This window comes from Syngnathus leptorhynchus, chromosome 3, assembly GCF_054491065.1.
Source record: "Syngnathus leptorhynchus isolate UIUO chromosome 3, UIUO_Slep, whole genome shotgun sequence".
Classification (NCBI taxonomy): Eukaryota; Metazoa; Chordata; class Actinopteri; order Syngnathiformes; family Syngnathidae; genus Syngnathus; species Syngnathus leptorhynchus.
In genome coordinates this window covers 20,448,772-20,470,193 of record NC_141197.1, presented here as the reverse complement: position 1 = coordinate 20,470,193, position 21,422 = coordinate 20,448,772, and the positions used below count along the sequence as shown (strand labels likewise).

Genomic DNA, 21,422 nt, shown 5'->3' with positions numbered 1-21,422 from the left:
CATGAAACTTTTATGCCCACATGTCGGACTATTGATTGGCTTGTTTGACTTTCAGTGTGCTTTTGTGTTAATGATTGACTTCCTGTTTGAAGTTGTGGCTGTCAATGACAATGAAATTGACCGTCATCTTCAGTATCTCCATTTCTTGTGTTTCAAATTTGATTTGATTCAGACTACTGTCACATGCAATTATATGTTTCAGCTCAATATAGGTTGGAAAAGTGTTTTGGAGAGCGAGAGAGAAAAAAAAAAATCAATATCTACCACTGTGAACAATGTACTTCCTCCCAATGCGGTCGTGCCGTAGCCTGCTTTGTGTCTTCCAGGCTTTAAGTGCTGATTCTGCTTCCTCTGGGTGGCACAAAAGGCCTCGGTGTCCCGTGTGAGACAGGAAGTAAGGCCCTACAGAGCGTGACCTCAGCGCAGGAAGCCCAAGGCCCGGGCCCAGGACCAGGACCAGGCCCGTCTGACCAAAGCAAACGTACTCAAAAACTCTGCTTCAAACTGACAGATTGAGCAAAAAAAACCCAAAACATTTGAAAGTGTTTATTTTCTTGAATTATCGTGTACATGTCCAGCATGGCTTTGTTAAAACACTCAACTAGAGGTGAACGCACACAACACTAATGTATAAAATCAAAATAATCAATCAACTAATTGGAATGTTATTACCACACAGCAAAAAAAAAAAAAAAGACACAGACGATAGAATCGGGTCGTCGCGGTGACAAAAGGGTGAGATGCCGACAACCACGGCGAACCTCCTGATCACACCAGCCGAGAAAAAACTGCGTCAAAGTTTTTGCTGGGAGGAGAGCTGCGTTCAACGCAGTCACTTTCAGGAGGACCAAGGACTAAACCCGTTTTGATGTTGGGGGTCAATATGGCTGAGAGTCACCTTGACAACTGAGAATGATGTATTTGGACTCGGACGCTATTCTGCCAATTCAAACTAAATTTAGACCGTATGAGTACGTGATACGATATGCTGAACAAGCATTTCAATCACGGCCATTTTAGTCTTATACAAGACAAGTAGATCAAGGGCATCTCACAGAGATTTTTTTTGCTGAGTCACCGTGATCATCTGGTGTCGACTGATCATGTCTAGAGGTGAAAAGCAGGAAAGAAGAGACACGGGGGGGGGGGACGGGGACGGAGGTCTGCTTTTAGCGCTGATTAGCTGCCACCGGCCCCCCGCATCGAAGACGGACAGATGACACCGTTTCCAGTTGCGATATCTCATGTAAGAGCTTGTAATTGGCCAAAAGAAATAAGAAATGCTCTTGCTGTCATTGTTACACTGACACGATCATGTTCTTAGCTCATTATTTTGCTAACGCTATGGCTCTTGGGTTAGCTTGATAAGCTAATAGCGTCAGGGGGAAGGGCTGCTCATCTGTCAGTGGCCTTTAAAGTTAGTAAACACAAAGCTTTTCCACTGGAAGCTCAGGTTTCCTTGGCAGCCAGCTGCTGCTTGGGGGAATTTGGGTCATGTGGCGCGCTGCCAGCTAGTCCCCCTTTCCCACTAGCCCTCCTTGCCTGAGATCTACAAACTGTGCTTAATCCTCACTTCTTTCCTTGTCTCAAAAGGCAGGCAGGCAATATGTTCTCTCCGTGCATGTGAAACCTGAGCATCTAAGCTAACCTGAGCCGCTCAGATGAAACATCTCCCACTGAAGTCACGTTTTGTGTTAGCGTGTAGCTCGCTAGCTTCACGTGAAACTGAAATACATAGACACACACACACACACCAGATTTTGGCCATGGTGTTAGTAAAACATGCTAATGAGCACCGTTCTTTTCGTACCTGTAGTGGTGATGATTGACCAAGCGCTAACTACGCTGATAGTGTGGGAAGACGAAGTGCTAACAAGACCAAAAACATTTTGCCATTTGGCTTTTTCTTTTTGTTCAATGGTTCATTGGGATGGCAGAGGGATACAATTTGACATCAACCACCAAACCCAAAATGGAAGCGCATCATTTGTTCTTGCCACTTGAAAGCGTGTTTAGGGTTCTCGGGGTTCAAGGCTTGGGGTCAACCGGGGTCTGGTGAGCACACCTGCTGCTTTTTAATGAAGTAGATTAGCTGCCGTTCACATGAGATCCGGCTGGCCCACCCGGGACCACCTCCAACCGCCGCGCCACCTTTACAAATAAGTGCCCGCTGTAAAAAGTCCATTAGAGGCCGAACGCAACATTAACGGCCAACTTGTACTTGTCACGTCCCGTTTGAAACCGTGGTGGAGGCAACGGGTGGTCTTCCTGTGTGACTTCCCAATTCCCCGCTTTGAGTGAGAGGCATCATAAAGTTTAGGCTAGCGCTCCCTTTTACAGACACTTTTTGAACATCTCCCAAAGAAGGCAAAGATAGAAATCAACCTGGCTCTTATTTTGGTCAACCAGCCAAGAGTGTCAACCACTGTGACACAATATTGCTATTACACGCAAAAATTTGAAATGTACACCAAATCATGAGCAACGGGACAAAATGTCATCGAGGAGTTTTTGCAAATCGAATGTCCCGGTGCTTGATGAATTTGGCTTCGGGGCCTGAAAAGAAGAAGGTGGGGGTCAGGCTCCCTCTGAATGTAAACTGAGTGTACCGCGGTGAGGTAAGAGGGGCAGTCAGGACTAGAATGGACTTCCTGGTTTGGAAATCAATCAAAAATCAACAAAAACAACAACTGCGTCACACCCAATGAACACAAACAATGTGCAAACTTGTCTCGTATAAATAGACTACAGTCGATGCACCGTGGAGGGTCAGCCAGACTAGGGATGGTCGCTTGACTCCTTTTCCTGGATGGATGGATGATTGAAATGCATGAACGTGTCAAACCATTAAAGCAAACGAATGTCTCTACTTCAAGTTTCTTGCTACTATTCATTTCGATTCAGTACGCATATAGTCAGTCTTAAAGGCCCTCTGAGGGAAACCCTAATGACCACGTTTTCAGTTTGACTGGGATTGCCATGAATCCACAAGCAATGAATCCGTCGATCGATCGTAATGTCCATCCCCAGTCGGTACAGTGAGCGCAAAGATCTGTTACCAACAGAGGCTCTGTCCAGGTCCCATTGAGATTTCAGGGGTCAAACCCAGTCCTGCAGCGAGCGCTTGCAGTGCACCAGAAGTCTCGGCGCTCCCTTGCTCTGAAGAGTGTTGATGATGGCGTAGATTAGGCCCAGGATGCACAGCAGCAGAACCAGGGGGATGGTCACCATCAGGATGTTCATGGTCCGCTCCCGGCTGTCGTCCACCTTCAGAATCACGTCCACCTCGTTGGTGTCCTCCTCGCGGGTCTCGTCGGCATCTTTATCGCCCTCCGTCCGGTCGCCGTCTCGGTCCTCGTCGTCGACTTTGTTGTCGTCCTCGCTCCCGGCGTCCGGGTCGAACGGCGGCCGGTTGACGTCTGGGTGTTTATCCTCGGCGTCCGTGTCCGGGGGGTCCGGGTCGACGCTGCAACCCATGAAGTCGCGCAGGATGGACTTGGGGTAGCCCGGCTCGCTCTTCATTCGGTGGTTGTCAAACTTCCAGTATTTGGAGCCCTTGTAGAAGTACGTGTACGCTGGCCGACACAACAAGTCCCAGAATAAAACGACAGCATTGTGACGTTCTGCTTAGCTAAGCTTATTTGAACTTAGCTTAGTTTAGCTTAGCTTATTTTAGCCAGCTATGCAGCCAGCCTGGCTCTGTAAAGATCCGAGAGACTCAATTGCCCATTTACTGACAAACCCTCCCCAAAAAAATCTTCTGTTGTTGCTTATATTAAATCAACAACTTGTCAAGATGATAAATTCCATGGCTAGTTAGTTACAAATGCAAAAACTAGAATGTTTTGAAAAGCTGCCGTAACGTTGATTGAATGACCATCCCTATCTCAATGGACGAACAGACGTATGGATTTTTGTGCTTTTCTAATTCTTGCCCAAATTTCAGTGTGGCTCATCTTTGATTGAAGACAAGGCCTGCTGTTTCCCATTGCCTCTTTGTTTCTTGGTGTCTTTCCTCCCAGCCCCCAAGCAACCAAGCAATCAAGCAATCAATCAATCAATCAATCTGACTTCCCCTCAGGAAGCACTCTGCTCATCACTCTTTGCCCATCTGTGTTAAGCTGCACTCACCTCCGTCGTCACTGAGGAAGGCCCCCTTGGGAGTGGAGGGTACGGAAGAGCCCCACACGCTAATAGGCTTGGGGTAGCCTCTGTCGGCAGAGCGGGACTGTTCGTTGAAACGCCAATACCTGCCGGCCACATCAAATGAGAGAAGCCCTTATCCACTGACCTCATTGAGGAAAGAAAAAAAAAAATCACATTCTACATTGGTCGGGAATGGAAGCAAGGCCTGATGCACAAAAGTCAGCAAGAGTATTGTCACTCCCGCCATTGCCTTAAAAGGAGTGTCCATACTCCTGCTTCTTATCAGTGCCCTCGCCAGTTCTGTTTGTTGTGCCATAAATTCTTGACTTCTTACATGTGTACCTTTAAAGAGCTGGAAAATGTCCAAACAATGACTTAGGAGTCCGCTAATTAGAGGCGCTTGTTGTCGTTCGTACCAGTCTCCTTGAAAGAGGTAGGTGTATCCGGAGGGCTCCCACCAGATGGCCGCGTCGATGCGGTCGTAGGGAATGTCGTGGCCGTAGTGGCCCAGCTCCAGAGGGTAGCCGGGCTCCAGGTTGGCCTCCCGGAAGAGCCAGAATCGGTTTTCTGGAGACAAGTCCGAGGGAGGTCAGCGGAGGGGTCAACGTTAAGATCTAGAGACTGGCTCGGCCCAAAGACCCGAATTGAACTTTGTGACTTGACAAGTCTTGCCTGTGTGCCGTTAAATATCAGAATTTTCAAGATAGTCAGCCATTTTGTGTGGTAATCGCTTTTAACTTTTACGAGAACAAGGTTTCGTATCGGTTTTGCGTTTAAGAGTCTGTGAGAACATTCAATATGTGGCCATTGATTTGCTTGAGGACGTAACTTAACTTACACCAAGTTCTACTTTACAAGGATTCCCAATTGACATGATGGGCACGGCCACGTTGCAATGAGCGCGTCTGACGTCAGCTCTGGCTGCTTTATTGTTTCTTAAATGGGGAATTGTGCCGTAACTACCCCCAACTTGGCTTCAATTCAAACGCCTCACTCCAAACCAAATCAAGGCAAAGGTTTACACCCCCGAATCTGGATACTACAAAATGTTGACGTCATGCTTGCTCCCAGGACTTTACGGATGTCCACCATTTTCAAAGCAGACTTTATAAAACAACTCAGATGTGAGATGATGAGACCCAATCAAGAGAAGATGACATCTAGACTTTTTTTCGACACTGCACCAGCGTCAGGCGCGAGCCTATGACATCACCCTCATCCTTCTCCTCCACAGTCCGGGATCAAGCCGCATCAAAGCCTCCCGCTCGGACAAACCGGCTGCGAGGTTGTAAAACCACACGCTGCTCTCGGGGACTCGCAATAGAAATAACGAGCCGTGCTGAGGGAGATTTATGGTCAGGGGAGGCGGGGTGCTTGGAGCGCTCCAGTCTGTTATACATTAAAAACAGGACACACACATCATTTGGATACGTGTTTCTAACCCACCTTTGAAGAAGACAAAGCGACCGTCGTGTCTCTCGTAGGCGGCGTCGATGTCTCCGGGTAGACCTCGCCAAAAGTGTCCAATGGGCATGGGGTAGTTGTCCAGCACCCTGTTCCTGCGCACCCTCCAGAACCAACGGCCCTGGTGGAGACAAGAACCTTAGATGATGATCATTTTGGAACAAGCGAATGATATCGGGGCGGGCTCATAAAAGCAGAAAAGTAAGAGGCCGTTGGAGACAGATTTACACCGCGTGTGTCCATTTATAAGCCGGTGAGTCAGTCGCCGAGACTCGCAGCGACTTTGACTTGGCCAGCGTCTGAAGATTCGTCCTTCAAGGGCGAGCGAGAAGGGCAGACGAGATTTGCGCCGAGGCGGGAATCGAAGACGAGCGGATCGTTGATGTTCGCCGTTGAGATCGGATCAATGTTAACGTGCGACTCTTCGCTGGGAACGAACAGGGGGGGGGCACGTCCAATTTCTTTGAGTGTAACTACGGGTCGGACACGCCGCAGTTTCGGTCGGCCATCTTTGCCTTGTTAACGGAGCGCTCGTGTGCTGAGTCAGCTGAATTTTTTTGAATCATGAAACATAAAGCCTGGATATAAATTGGCTTTTCATCCAGTGCATGATGTTGATCATGAACACTTGGCTTTGTTTTGACATTTTTAGGGAGGAGGGCCAATCTGGCTTGAAATGTTTGCCAGAAGCTTGTCGAATGTACGCTGGATGTTATGCCCACTAAAAATCATATCTTATGCACAGCAAAAAAAAAAAAAAAGACAATTTGCATTCCGTGCTCATTTGGGAGATCAACGGCATGAAATGTTCCAGAAGCTTCTGCAAGTGAGCAGTTGCCAGTAACAAAGAGCATTTTGTGCTCTTGAGTGCATTTCAAAGTCCTTCCCTGTGTTCATGGTGAGTGTCACACACGCTGGCAGTAAAGATAGGAGACTATCAGACACGCTCGGCCACACCAAAGATTGAGAGCTGCTCGCGCTCTCAGCATCATCCACACAAAGCCAAATGGAACATACTGCGCTGTTGGAATTATTATTATTATCATTATTATTTGTATTATTATTATCATGATCATTATTACTGTTATTGTTATTGCCACTTTTTTTTCATCTCTGATGGCAAAAATGTTGAGCAGGGTAATTAAAGCCATGTCTAGAATTTACCTTTTGCGCAACGAGTAAATAAATGCCAAGGCACCTGGTCGAGCCCAATGGAAACCAGCTGTCAAAGTGGAACCTGGTGTTAGCGAAAAGACAACTTCTCCACGTTTGTGCCAATCCAGAGGCCAAACACCTGACTACACCTCAGGGCGCTTTTATTGGAGCGCCGTCTCTCGTAAAACACAGCCGTCCTGTGGTTTGACAATCTCCCGCGCTCAGTCACATGATAGCAAAACAGCACCTGCCATTTGGATGCATTTAAATGTGGAATGCAGGCCAGATGCCATTGCACCAGGAATTGCGCTTCGCACCATGATGACAACTTTCAGGTTTCATGGGCTCTCCGCTCTCCAGCAGTGTTGGCATTTATTCCATTTCTAAGTTGCATGATCTCACCTTGAAGACAAACATCTCCCCGCGCAGCATGGCCATGGTGTCAAAGTTGCCTTCGCAGATGTCGGGTCCGTAGTGGTCCGGTCTGTCGGTGGTCCTGGGCCGGTCCGGCTGGCGGGGTGGTGGATTGTGCGGGGGCCGGGCGTCCGGGCGACGCGGCGTCACGGTGGGCAAGGCCTGAGTGGGCCTGGTGTCTTGCGTACCTGCACGTAGTGTCAACGTGAGCGGTCCTGAGCCAAAAGGTGTGGTTCCGGCCCTCTTTCTCACCGTAGATTTGCTGGATGCCTCTGCGGTCGTCGTCGGGCAGCTGGAAGTTGTCCGTCTCCATCCACTGGTAGAATGGCGCCATGATGGCCAGAGGGTTGTTGGAGTGCTCCAAGCCCAAGGCGTGGCCCAGCTCGTGGATGGCCACCAGGAACAGGTCGTTGCCTACGCGGGACATACAAGGAAAGGAATTCATTTCCACACTAACATAAAGCATTTTAGCGAGTAGGTGCATTCCAAAACTGCGGTCATTAAAAAAAGACAGAAACTCCGCCGAAGGTCTAACAAATGTGTCGAAAGGATGACCTCAATCTCCATCTATTAAGATTTATGATGGATAGGAGGGAAATGAAACACATTCAACTTTATTGGACATGATAATGAACATGTGCTTTGATTCTACAAAATGTGAAGGGAGAATCTGGAAAGCATCTGACGTGCCGATCTGGTCTGCATTCCGTACTCCGACGAACATCAGAAGATGCCGGCTGTTCTTTGTTGGCTCTGTGATGATGTCACCGCTAGAAGGCGGCAGATAGGCATCGCCGATGCATTTTGCCGGCCGTCAAGGGCCGCGCTTGTTTAACGCACCAGACGGGGAAAGCAATTTTGTGACACCCTAAGTGATGTGGGGAGCCCCTCAATTATCATTTGCCCCTATGAACTGAGCTCACATCATCAACAGTGGAGGATTTGTTTTGTGAGGGTACGAAGTTTTGGACCTCAACTGGCTTATCCTTGACCCAACACTTTTAGATGGGAAACACGTTCACCCTTTATACTACAAAAAAAGTGTTATGGACAAATAAGGTATGAAACGGGCTTATTCATTTGAGCCAATAAATGAAATGAAATAAAAAGAAATTCAATAAATGACTCAAAAAGTTTGGTTGGCCTCTTTTTGACCCAATTGTTCTTGGACTATGGGAAAAACTATGTGTGATGAACACTGAAACAGGACAAGTGAGGTTCTCGAACTTTTTCAACTTGAACAGTTTTGACAATACTGTTTGCACACACACACACACACACACACGGATAATTTGTGAGTCACATGAATGTCTCCACATTAGCATTGTGCGGCTAGCCAAGCGCTAACAAAGAGCCCAGAGAAAGAAACCTTTGTGCCTGTAACCTGGGTGACACTTGGGCTCGCCATGTCCCTCCAAAAGTCTTTGGTCTTTCTTCTTTACCCGGCAAGATTGGAATGGCTGACTCACGCAAGACACGCAAGACGTTCTGACCTTTTACGGTCAGATGACCGGAGAACCTTTTTCTGCTTAAGGTGCATCGGCGGCTGCGTCACATGAGGACTTTTGAAACAGCAATAAGACTTTTGGACACTTTGTCAGCTCACTCAGACTTTTCTTCGTCTGGATCTTTGCTGTTCCTGCTATGGCACTCTTCTACATCATCCTATTGTTGGCCACCCACCATTTAAAAGCAACACCCCCTTTTAGTGACCTTAGTCTTTTTGTCCTCTTATCACCAAAGGCACAAAGGACAGGGTGGCTGGCTGAGCTGAGCTGAGCCAGCACATGTGTGTGTGTGCGTACGTGCACATGGCACTCTAAGTGGGAGTGTCTCCGACGGCCCTCTTTGTCGCCGCGCTCGACCGATTAAGGCCTGAAAGCGCAGCCAAAGGAGCATTTTGTCTCAAGCTTAAGACGGACACGTCTGACTATCTTTAAATGCGCCGTCTCGCTCGGCTGCTCGCTGGCTAAACACTGCTCGGGATTCCGGAGCTTGTTAGTGCGGAGACCGTAAAAATCAGAGCGCATTGGCATGTACGCTGGATCCTTGCCTATTTGCAATTTTTCCCGTGGAATATATTTCATGTATAAAATACAAATACTAATATGACGGTGTCAGTTTGACCCGGATTGTTTCTATTCCTAATGAGTTCCTATGGGAAAATATACATGTTGACTATGTATGGGTGGAAGCCAAATAGAAGACTTTGAAGCTGAAGGTTGAGTAACTAAACAAACACACTGTTCTTCAGCGAGCCACACTCCACACTACCTTGTAGGTTCTGGTTTCCGATGGTCCACGGCTCGTCCGAGTCAAAATGCGTGTCGCCGCCCATGCCGGGCCCGGGGAAGTAAGCGTGGGCCAGGAAGCCGCCCTCGCCGTCAAAGGGGGAGCTGTCGCCGTGGTAGCCGGACGCGAAGAAGAGCATGATGTCGGGCTCCTTGCGCCGGCCGTACTTGATCTCGTGGTAAGGGATTTCGTCAAAGGTCAGCGGCGTGACGCTCTCCCACACCTTGAAGGCCTGCCGGATGGCGGCGAAGGAGTGGTACTCGCCGATCTTGGGGGTGTAGTTCTGGATACTGAGGACAAAAAGACCATTCGGAGGCAGTCGTTTCAGTCTAGAAATTCAGGACCGCGGTGACGATACGAAATGAATGGCTCGATGAGGTTCTCACCTGTACGTCAGATGGCTCTTGTTCCATTTATGTCCGGTGAGGGCGTAGCGCTTCCGCCTCACGTTGGTTTTGATCTGACCTCCAAATTTGTCGGGCACGCCGCAGCGGGGTCTCTTCATGGCGCTGCGTCGAGCCAACCAAAGACTTTCCGTGACTTCCGGAAAAGAATTGCAAATGGTGTTGAAATGGCTTGCCTGATGGTTTGCGGGTCCATGCGTCCGGTGACTTGGAGGCCGTAGAAGCGCTGCATGTCGCTGATGGCGTTGGCCAGGATCTGGGTGGAGCGCATGGTGGACATCTGCCTGCTGGCTTGAGGCAGGTAGCCGTACTGACGCAGCCAAGACTGGAACACACGCTGAGCGTCACTCTTTGTGTTGACGCTAAATAAACGAGTACCCAAAACAGATTTTTTTTTTTTTTTTTTTCTGAATGGACATGCTAGCGGAGGACCCCTAGTTGTTTGGCTTCATGCGCTCAATCACTTAAGAGTGTAAACCCACAACACAATATTAGCATGATTTGTCTGAAAAGGACGATTGCGTAGGATTTTGTCACAATATGTCAAAGGATTGTGAAGTGGTGCATTTGCGTAAATGGGAGAAGGTGATCAGCTCTGTGTGTGTGTGTGTGTGTGTGTGTGTGTGTGTGTGTGTGTGTGTGTGTGTGCGCTGGGGGTTAAGGCTTCAATATGGAATGTGATACTTGAATCACAAACGATACACCCAGCTGTTGTGTCGAAACTTAATCTCTCACGCCCACGCGCACACACGCACACACACACACACACACACACACACACACACACACACACACACACACACACACACACACACACACGGCTACGGGTCACGCCCATGCGCACAAAGCAAAGTGTTGCTGATAAAGGCCCGTGTTGACACAGTCACTCCTTCCGTCGTATGTTAAAATGTTCTTGGTCTTCCTTATGGCTTTACGCTAAAGTCACCATCGCGGAGGACAAAGTCGAGCGGCACATTTTAACAAGGATCTAATGTACTTTATTGTCATGATCGAAAAAGGCCTCCCATGATTTTGGATGGCAAATCTCAACTAGAAGTTTCAAAATGATTTGATCGATCAAGTTCATCGACAACTACGGTATTTTGATCATCGATTAAACGTTTGGAGCAATCGTTCATAAGATGCCAATGGAAATGTGCCGTTCATAAGAGCAGCTCTTTGTTAGCCCACACAAACTTGCCGGACATCTGTGGCGTCCGGATGCTAATGCTAATAACAAAGGAGTCCCTTTACCTTTTGAGCTACCATCTCAAACAAAAAAGTCAAAGAAAGAACGCCAAGTTATCGGAAAGATGCAAAAGCATCATCCGTAACACCGTTCGAAGTTACTTCTCATTTGAACGAGACTTCAAATTGGCAGTTCCAAAAGCGTTGATAAAGTAGAAACTGCATTTGAAACTGCTCCACTTGCAATTTTGAGCAACTTTAGCAGCTGACATAGTCGATTCTTAAAGTCCTTTGTTCCCAGGACTTTCTTACTAGTAGTAGCTGTTTCTTTTGGGGGTTTTTTTTGCCATCCATCAGCTAAATGTCCTCTCCACAAAACCTCCTCAAGTTACATTTCCTCACTTTCCTCAACAAATGTCACCACTTAGCACCTGTGCTTGAGGAAAAAGTTGCCGTGAGTGTGCATATGTACGTATGTGAGAGAACAAGAGCAGGAAGAGGCAGGCGGAAGAAGGCTGAACTGAACATGACCCTGACCCACCTCAGCTTCCAGATAAGAGAGCGACACACACACGCACACACACACAGAACTAATAAAGAAAGAGCAACATTGCAGAACTAGTCGTGTTAATAATTCCTCATAACTTGATTTCTGCCACAGTATTTGAGGACACTTACAAGCAGCCAATGCTAATTGTCTAAAGCTCACAAGGAAGGGGCTACTAATATCCGTATTTCGTCTGGGAACGCAGCGGAGCAAAAAGCCCTTTGGCCGGCGGTGACGCTCTACAGCAGCTGTTGGCGCTCCCAACACGCCCCGTGGGAGGGAGGGAGGGAGAAAGAAGGAAGGAGCGGGTGTGTAGCCTTTCACTTCCACAACCCGAGTGGCTGGGAAAATACAAGCGCTACTGTACGCAAGAGAAATGACAACAATGGGGTCAAAATCATTCCAAATGACACTTCTTGTTTTACAATTTCTCGCCAAGGTGTGGCAACCAGGTACAAAACACGAGTTTGTTACCTCAGAACAAGGATGGAAACCACGTCGTGAGCACTTGCCAGGGCGATGGAGGGCCCGCTTGGTCTAAAAGCATCCAGTCTGGACGCTCATCAGAATACAAAACAAGAAAGCCGGTGTGTGTGCGTCCTTGTGTGCGTGTGTGAGGCCCCATCTATTAAATGTTCTTTCAGAAAGTCCTTGATGGTACCTGCCAATAGCGGGAGTTGTAAAAAGACGGAGTGTGTGTGCTTAAGTGCGTGTGTTTGTCTCCACTACAATGTCAGCCAAGATACCGAGCCTTTTTATTTGGAGCTTTTGGTCCGCTGCCATCTTGTACACCCAGCACACCAACCTACCCTCTAAAAGTCCCAAGAGACGGACGGAGAAGTGGAGGGATGAGAGAGACCGCAGCCAGTCGTTATGTTTGACGGCCAACCCGTTGGGACCCGCCGTCAAACGTATTGAAGTCGAAAGAAGTATTAGCAGGCTAAATGCTAAAAACATTGCCTTTGAAGATGTTTCAAAACAATGCCTGCCTACATTTGCAAATGGAAATCATCCATCAAAGCGGAGCGTTTGCAAAGTCAAACGCAACGTCATCCGGAACAATCAAATCAATTGGATGGGTGCGCTTGGAGCCAAAAATAAGAGGTCCCGAGGGCAGACCCGACTCAACTAGAATATTGAACAGGAATCCAGTGACGCCTTTTGACAAACACGGTGGGGGTGTCGAGCAGGTGTAGCCCGAAATGCCAAAAAGGAGCCCAAAATGCAAAGAAAACTTTGAGGTCACTCGACGTGCTCAAAAGCGTACGCTGAGGCTTGTCGGCATTTTGGTCATGGCAAACAAGGCAGCGAGCGATTCGGGCGGCCGGCAAGCGCTTATGGTGGTTTGTGTCTTGAAACAAGAGCAGCCATTGTGTTGCCGCCAGCCACTACCCGGCGTGCCTCTGCGACGTCACATGCTGTACACATGGCGTGGCGTGGCGCTGACTGCTCTTGTCTATCCGCAAAATATCCATCCAGTCATCATAGCAATACAGACATATGACGGATAGAAAGATATTCAATGCGATGGCAATATGGAAAATAATCCACGCATCGCCTGTGAATATAGAAAGGCTTGAAACCAGATGTCAACAAGTCCAAATAGGACATTAGAAGTCCATCCATTCAATCAACTGTCAATGAATGACATTAAGTTTATTGCCAGTGAATATGATGGAAATGTGCTCCGTTCAAAACAAATTGTAGGTGGCTAGGTCATGAAACACACACACACACACACACACTCTCGGTGTCAGTGGTGTTTGTTAGAGCAGACCGAGTAGGATTTGGGTTCAAAGGCCACTCGAGACGACGGTCGAGTGCTCTCACACCACAGCGGTCTTGAACAACAACGACGACGGGGCGCTCGTAAGAAAAAGCAGCTGCCAGCAAAAAAAAAATCTTTTGGAGTCCTCCTCCATGTAAACGTTTGCTGTTACAGCATAAATGTGTTTTGCACGTTCCGTTTTGGGGTCAAGCATGCCCGGGCACATCAACTGAAATGCAACTGTAAAGTGCTGATTGTGCAATAATGCGCTGGAGTGACATGTGGAATAATTTAGCATTTGGATGCATGCGCGCGCACGCACGCACGCGCAAAGTATATCACTCAATGGCATTGTTGCTGTCACAGATAAGGTGCACGTCGGTTCATTTAGCAACAAGTGGGGAGCTGCTCATCAGGCCACTCTTTTTTCTTTTGTCTGACACACACACACACACACGCGCGCGCTAACGCAATGTGACCGTGTCGAAGTTGCAATCATAAATGGAACATTTCTGGTTCGTCGACTTCTTTTTGCGGCAGGTAATTGCGTCCCTGAACCCTGACATGGCGTTCCCACCTCCGAGTTGAAGCCGCCGCCGATGCCGCCGTCCTCTTCCTCCTCCTCCTCTTCGACTCCACGCGCCCCGAGCGCGCACACGCACAGCGCCAAGAGGAGCAGCAAACGGTGGGAAGAGCCGGCCATGGTGCGCCGGTTGTTGGGAAGTCGTTGACGCAGCGCAATACGGTGATAAAAGCGATTATGGATGGAGTGGCTCTTCTTGGAGATAGGGAAAAAAAAAAAAGCCTGGCAAGAAAAAGAGGCGACTAGAGGCTGACTTGCACGCCGGGAAGGAGCTCCACGCAGCGGGCGGAGACGGGCTGAGCCTCCATGGTGGGCTGTCTGTCAGTCAAGTGGTTCTTTCAAGTGCCTTTAAGTAGCCAGATGCAAAAAGGAGTGCCTAAGTTTGTTTCCTGTGGATTTGCAACTTCCTCCTCTCGAGATAAGAAAGCGACCCTGAGAAAAAAAAAAAAAGTGAGAAACTCCACCGCACCTGAGAGCCTGCGTGTAAGCGCTTTGTCACACCTTGGTGCAACGTGGGAAAAACTCAACAAACAACTAAAAACTCGCGTGGGCTAACACTCGGCTGAGGGTCCGAAGCTTTTATTTCCGCCAGCAGGACGAGTAGGACCGCAAGTACGCGAGTGATGAGCTGCGCGTGAGCGTGTCCATGTCAAACGTGCGGGAGCGCGCAAAAAAAAAGCGTGACCAACCGGAAATCATGGGTCCGCAAAATAAAAGTACCTCGAGCAAAAGAATACGGTCCGAAATGAAAATCTCAAGCCTGTGCTCCACTAGATCTTGCCTTTCATTGTCACAACTATTCCGTTTGTGTACATTCAATTGACAACTGACGCACAATCACGTGAATGCCAAATCTGAGTGGAGAGACTGCAATTTACTTTTATTTTGAAAGACTGAGTGGGGGGGTGGGCTGACATCAACAACCTTTGTGTGGAGGGAGGTGGTGAGCAGCATGGAAACACACATGCACGCACACACAAACACACTCACTCATTCATATGAGTATATATTTTTTTATTTTTTTTTATTTTTTTTACCAAGACTACCTTCCAGCTTGCATGAGGGATAAATGATCAAATCTGCCTTTATCATGTAGCTACTGTCTGATTGGAAGAAGCAACATGTGCTTTGGTCCACTGTGCACAAAAGGGCCTTACTTCCTGATGCGGTTGCTCTCATTTCCTCTGGCCGTGAAAGTCCATCTAAGCGCATTTTTATCTGCCCACTTGATCTGAGAACCCCAGGAAGACGCTGCCAACATAATTGGCGCATTTAAAGGTTATTGGCCACATGTCGGCTCCATTTTTATCAAGTGGGGCTCAGCTTTGAATGTGCGTGTCCTTTCATTGGCAATTCTTTCCCATGTTCAGGTGCTCTCACAGAATATTTAGTGGATGCATCCTCCCCTCCAATTGCAATAAGAGCAATGTTGCAATGCTAACAAAAGAGAGCAGCAGTCATGAAGCCCAAATGAAGTGTGGAATTTCCCTTTGTGCTGACACATGAAAAAGGAGGGCCATTTACAGTATGAGAAACTTGCGCTCTTCATCCCACGCAACGACAGCTGCTTGTGCTTGTGAGTCAGCGTGCGTCTCTGCGGACGCTTTGCGAGCAGGTGAGCGCCGCCGCCGTCGCCGCCATCGCCGTGGTTCACGGAAGGTCGTCTCCCAGCCCCGAGGCCAACCTGCGAATCCGCTTGCGCGCAGATATTTCATCAAAAACAAAGCTGTCAGCAGCAACATGCGGCAAATCCCACCGAGGCGCTTCTTACCTCACAATATACAGGTAGAATCATGAAATGCACCTGTAGCCGTCATGTTCTGTGGGTTTATATTTAGTTGCCCGCTCTTCTGTCACTTTTTGTTTCTGCTTGGAGCTGTCTGTTGACACCAAAGTGTTTAGCTACTTTGATCCTTGTTATTGTCTTCTGGTGTTTTTCAGGATTTCTTTGACTTTGTGTTTTCTTGAAATGGAATGACTTGAACTGTGCTCATTATATGACATGGGAAATCACGAGGGCCTACAAACGTCTCGCAAATACGATACTGAGAGCATGACGGTACACATTACTATTCAACCATAAACTAGTGTCAAGAAATGCGTGATGAGGCTGCATGTTAAAAAAAAAGGCAGTTACTTACAGCTGACTTGCTCTCTCTTCCTCCCCCGCTCTCTCTCTCTCTCCAGTCATATTTAGCAAAGCCATGCATGAACATGTTTGGATAGCCATTTCACGATCATGTCTGCATTTTTGTCGCACACATTCTTGTGTAAAAATTCAATGGAGTTCTCTGGAATCTCCTAATGCGATACTGCCCCCACACGGCAAATGTATTGTATTGCAAGCCGGATGCCTATTACTATTTTTTTTTTAATGCGTTTAAATAAAAAAGCACTTCATTTGTCTCCGTAGGACAGTCGTTGTGGTCGTTTTTTATTAAAGCAATAGCTTGATTAAAACCAAATTCCAAATTGTTGAAAAGTTCGCAGCCGAGTTCTGAGGCGAGTTCTGGCAGGACGCTGACATTTTCATTTTCTTCACTACGCATGCGCCCTCGCTCTTCCGATTCAACGGTTTACATGACGTTTGAGCGAATCAGATTCGACCTTTTTATTAAATTGAGGGGAAGAGTAGAGAACGAACATGACGCAAGAATTAGTGGACGTCAACAAAACAAGCAGACATCATTTTAAAAAGAGCGAGAATACTATTTATTAGTCATGAAGTGTCTCTGAAGGCTTAGCTGCTGGAGCTTGGCGTTTTACTGCTGGACGTCGAGGGTCCTGACTTTCTCCAAGAGAAGACGAACCACAAGAAGATGAAGAAACCTGCCGGGAGGAGGACCAGACGTGAAGAGCCGACGGAGACCCAGCGAGGAGGATTGCTTGCTCACCTTGGAGTGAGTTGAGGATGCAGAAGAGGTATTGGCCCACCGTGCTCAGGTGGCCGAAGGAGAAGAAGACCAGGCCCCAGGTGATGCCCAGCAAAGTGCTGACTCCCAGCAGCGTGATGATGTTCTGCTTGGCTCGCCCCCGCTCGCCCTGCCCGAACTGCGGCCGCAGTGCACAAACACACCATGCGTCTTTTTTTATTTTTATTATATTCCAATTTTCAAATTTGTGCGTACCCGTTTCCTGTGCGGGAGGCCAATCAAACGTTGGACGGTCACCAGCAACATGACGAGATTGAAGGCAAACACGACGGCGAACACGCCGAGCGTGCTCGCCATCTTCAGCACGCTCTCCTGCAGGTAGCATCTGCGCGGGCAAGACCGTCAGCTAGCTCCAGGCCGAGTTGCAAATTGAAGTGAAATTTGCTTACATTTGAGTCCCGTTGGGATCGGCGCTGTCGAGGGCCACGCGGCCGTAAGCGCCGGGATTCGTGAACACCGCCACGGTCACGATGGCGGCGGGGAGACCTGCGGGCCAAGGAAAGGACGGACAGACGGACAGCCAAGTCGAGTCAACTGGAACAGTTGTTAAAACTTATTTCTGTGAGACTCATGACATTGGTTGCCATGACGATGCATTTTGTTGACTGGCCCACCCAACTTCTATTGGGTATGACGTGTTGACACGTAAAATGTACAACTGCTTTCTTAAAAGTATAAACATGAGATCGTTGGCTTTTCGGGGGGGGGGCGGATGAGACCCGCATGGACTCACTCCATCCGGCCAGGCCGAGCTTGAGCATGTATCTGCGGATGTAGATGTTGAAGACGCGCACGAGGAGCAGGTAGAGGTGGAAGCTCTCTAGCGCCATCCAGCTGAAGGTGGCCAGCAGGGAGTAGTGCAGCGCCAGGGCCATGTAAAAGCACGTCGAGTCGGACGCCAAAGCCGCCGCGTGGCTGGACAGGAAGTGCGCGTTGAGCAGGATCAGCGCCACGGCCAGGTTGGCGTGCACCTTCATCGACACGTCCTCGCGGAGCTTTCTGTCAAAGGAAAAGGTAGAAACTGCTAGGTAGAATATCATCAAATGAAATTCTGGGCAGAGAAGAGTCCGTTTTCGGAAAGTTGCAAACTGTTTGAAAAAAAACAAACATTTAGGAGATTCAAGTTGGACTTTTTAAGATAAAAGTGCTACATTTATATCAGATTAGGTTTGCATAGTTTTGAACGACCTTTCATGTTGGTGAGATGAAGATTTATTTGGGGGGGGGGGATATACTTTCCAGAGGCAAGTTGTGATTCTGCAAGACAAAAGTGATAAGTCGCATCTCCTCAACACCGACCTTTTGACGACAAAGAGCAGCAGCGTGATGACCAGGGCGACGAGAGAGAGGCTGCAGCCAATCACAGAGAGGTACGACAGCACCGCCTCGTCCGTGTCCGAGAGGGGAGCGGACACCTGCGATGGGGAAAAACAGCAACATATGGAGTAGAACAAAAGTCAAGGCGTTTGAGTTGGTCGCGAGGAAAGGTCAGCAGCTCTCGGCACAACGGATGATGTCGGTTCTGAATGTCTGACCAAGAGGATGCCAAAGTAGGTCAGGTGGTCGCAGGAGCAGGTCACGTCACTCTGTCCGGGTTCCCAGATGGTCCGACAGCCGCTGCTGCTGAATGCTGCTTCGACACAAACGGATGGAAACTTGCTAAGGTGCCAAACTGGGGTTAGATGCCAAACTCAGATAGGACATCCTGTCCTACTCACATTTGGTGGAGAAATTCAAGAAGACGCATCTGGGGCTTTGTGTTTCCTGTTGACCACATTTGCGTCCATTAGGCACATATGTACGCTGTCCACGTGCTTTTTCATCCACCGTGGACTTACGTTGACAGTAACCGTATTGACGGTGATGTTCACTCGCTCCCGGAGTCCTGAAATGTTTTTTCCGCGCACGCTCAAGCCCAGCAGCCTGTTCTGATAGAGTTCCTCTGAGGTGACGTTCTGCAACGGTGGACAACAAACATTCCTTTGAATTATTTTCAACGCGCCCCTGTTGAAATGCTCCGTTTATTCCATGAAACATTTGGACCCAGAACAGTGTGTTGCTTTGACTTTGAATGGAATTGCGTAACTCTGAAGTTGTAAGAGGGTGTGCGCACTTGTGCAACCACTTGATCTCAGCTGTTGTTTTTACTTCCTCTCTTTTTCCACACTTCATTAATATTCTAAATCACACGAATGATCGACAAAGTATGGAAAAAAAACTGACATTTGAACAGGGGTGTGCAGACTTTTTATATCCTCGTAAAGTATTGAAAAAAATGTCAATGTGGTTGAAGATGAAAGATTGTATGGCTTTTATGTTGCGTTTTAGTTCCCTTTGAGGTTATATTTGTTTTTAAATGACACTTTTCAAACTGCTACTGCATTTGAAACAATCAACGACATCTCTTCCTCTTGCGAAAGATTTGGGGCTTTTTTTTTTGATGCCGTGTGTGCGTGCGTGACCACAAAGCAACTGTGTACTCCTGAGACACAACCACCAGTCTGATTTCAAATTTCCTCTGTACGGATGGATCAAAATATATCGAATTTGGAGGTACTGCTGTTAAAAAGAAAGAAAAAAAAAAGAAAAAGCTGATTCCACTTTTGAATTGAAGTAAAAGTACAACTCGAACATGGACAAAAGCGTGGCTATATTATTCAATGGACAAATTGCTTCCTTGAAATCAGTTTCTATGAGGAAATTGGTGATGAAGCCTACAAGACAATTTGCCTTGACTTTGAAATTGAAATAATGTACCCATATGGATCGAGGCCAGGTGACCATGCAGAATAACATGGTGTCGCGGAAGCTGGACAGGAAGTCTCCGGGCAGCCGGATGTTGACTCTGCTGTTGTTGATGGCCGCGCCCGCCATGGCCTGCAATAAAGAGCCCAAAAGCCAACAATGGCCGCTGCCGAGTGGAAGCCCGGCCAATGCTTACGTGGTTGTCGCTGGCAGAGATGTGCAGGTCGGCGCGGCGTCTTCCGGGTTTGAACAGGAGGGCGACCAGCTGACCCACGCATATGGACGTGGTCTCGTTCACCTCAATCTGCTCCAGCGACTGTTCCAGACGCCGGATTGCTCTTCGCACAAACAACAAAATCATCCGCTTTTGCCATTCCTCATGCTTTTAGGTCAATATTTGGCTAGGGAATTATTCAAAGATGATGATTTTCTATAGTTACTTCTCAAGCCATGACAAGGCAACAGATTAATAATTGTTACCCCCCCTCCAAAAAAAGTTATTTCAAAACTGTTTTTTTTTTAAATCTGAGAGCAGACTAAAGGGCAAGAAGAAAATGATTGTAAGTGTATTTTGAAAAGATACTCACTCAAAGTCAATGTTGTGTTTTTTGCTGCCCAGGATTGTGTTGACGTGCGCCATGCAAAGTTCAGCATCCCCTAGGCCTGTTGAAAACTTTTGCTGTTTAACTTGGGAAGGAATACAAATGCAACACAGGGTGGGCAAATGTTATGCTTTTTTGTTTTTGTTTGTTTAAAACCACAACATCTGCCTTGAAAACTGTATTTGAAACAACTAATGTTTGTCTTATGATCATAATCGTAAACTTATAAAAAAAAAAAAAAAAAACGCTAAGTGTCTCGAAACCATGATATGAAACCCTAACCACAAATCCAGAGGCTACAATCTTGGACTGGAAATTTCATCCATTTTGTTTGTTTGTTTTTTCCTACTTTTGAAAGCCTAAGCCTGCCTCGAAACCCCATTTTGATATACTGATGCTGCAGTTCCTGCTTTTGCAGTTCCTGACTATTGCTAAAAACTCGCCAATTTGTAGGTATCTTCTTTTTCAAGGATTCATTCAAGGTACCACATAACATTTGAACCACTCTTAGTATTCAGTACAAAGTGTGTTCAAACATGGACAGAAAAAACAAAACAAAAAATCACTTACCTCTTCTGGGGCCAGAAACCTTGCAGCTTTTGGATATGTCTTCATCGTTACAATATGTTTCCAAACACTCCTTCTCACCCTGATCTTCACTTGGATTGGGATTGTCCCCTCTAACCGGATCTTTACTGTTCTGAGGATCTCCATCACAACGCGCTAAAAGCGGCAGTAGCCAAACAAGGAGCCACCATTTCATCCTGACAACTGAAGAGCATGAAGACTGCGTCATAAAATCAAAAGGGGAACATTGAAATCATCATGTTCCATTGTCCACAGGCCTCAAATGAGATCTTTCTGACCTCCAATGCCAATCCTGAGATCCAGACAAGAGGACAACTAGAACACAATCGCATTAGAAATGGGAAGGAAAAAAAAAATGCAAATGACGTTGCGGCAACTAAAGAGGAAGTGGCTACAGACAAACAGCAATACCCAAAAACCTCATATGAGCTCATATGCCATCTTTACGTTTTCATATGATGCCTATTGTGACCTTTTTTTTCTTTCATGCAACAAATACACCCTATCTTTAAAAAAAGAATATATATATACATATATATATATATATATATATATATATATATATACATACATCCTAAAGTCAACACAAAATG

The 21,422-nt window shown here is 47.3% G+C and overlaps 2 protein-coding genes and 1 long non-coding RNA gene across 6 annotated transcripts; all 3 read right to left on the bottom strand.

The window, feature by feature from the left end:
* Window positions 1–554: 554 nt before the first annotated feature.
* LOC147059736 (matrix metalloproteinase-15-like) lies at window positions 555–14,581 on the bottom strand. 2 transcript variants are annotated; one of them, XM_085907740.1, is made up of 11 exons: window positions 14,463–14,581; window positions 13,956–14,393; window positions 10,052–10,200; window positions 9,858–9,980; window positions 9,454–9,761; window positions 7,432–7,593; window positions 7,168–7,367; window positions 5,593–5,731; window positions 4,563–4,713; window positions 4,132–4,250; window positions 555–3,575 (listed from the first exon to the last, which is right to left on the bottom strand). In XM_085907740.1, the coding sequence occupies exons 2-11, from the start codon at window positions 14,079–14,081 to the stop codon at window positions 3,100–3,102; spliced, it is 1,953 nt and encodes a 650-aa protein (XP_085763866.1). In that variant the 5' UTR covers window positions 14,082–14,393; window positions 14,463–14,581; the 3' UTR covers window positions 555–3,099. The 2 variants fall into 2 exon arrangements, with proteins under 2 accessions (XP_085763866.1, XP_085763865.1); XM_085907739.1 differs by having other exon boundaries at window positions 13,956–14,581.
* A 299-nt stretch (window positions 14,582–14,880) lies between these two features.
* On the bottom strand, window positions 14,881–16,273 carry LOC147059735 (uncharacterized). Its single transcript, XR_015065677.1, has 3 exons — window positions 16,103–16,273; window positions 15,733–15,841; window positions 14,881–15,645 (listed from the first exon to the last, which is right to left on the bottom strand). It is a non-coding gene; the product is annotated as an uncharacterized LOC147059735 (long non-coding RNA).
* Window positions 16,274–16,659: 386 nt separating this feature from the next.
* LOC147059734 (adhesion G protein-coupled receptor G5-like) lies at window positions 16,660–21,146 on the bottom strand. 3 transcript variants are annotated; one of them, XM_085907851.1, is made up of 13 exons: window positions 20,812–21,146; window positions 20,227–20,302; window positions 19,836–19,977; window positions 19,652–19,771; window positions 18,733–18,849; window positions 18,613–18,658; window positions 18,430–18,524; window positions 18,194–18,309; window positions 17,628–17,893; window positions 17,284–17,380; window positions 17,090–17,219; window positions 16,856–17,012; window positions 16,660–16,790 (listed from the first exon to the last, which is right to left on the bottom strand). In XM_085907851.1, the coding sequence occupies exons 1-13, from the start codon at window positions 21,035–21,037 to the stop codon at window positions 16,702–16,704; spliced, it is 1,677 nt and encodes a 558-aa protein (XP_085763977.1). In that variant the 5' UTR covers window positions 21,038–21,146; the 3' UTR covers window positions 16,660–16,701. The 3 variants fall into 3 exon arrangements, with proteins under 3 accessions (XP_085763977.1, XP_085763976.1, XP_085763978.1); XM_085907852.1 differs by having other exon boundaries at window positions 16,667–16,790; window positions 16,896–17,012; XM_085907850.1 differs by having other exon boundaries at window positions 16,666–17,012.
* Between the last annotated feature and the right edge of the window lie 276 nt (window positions 21,147–21,422).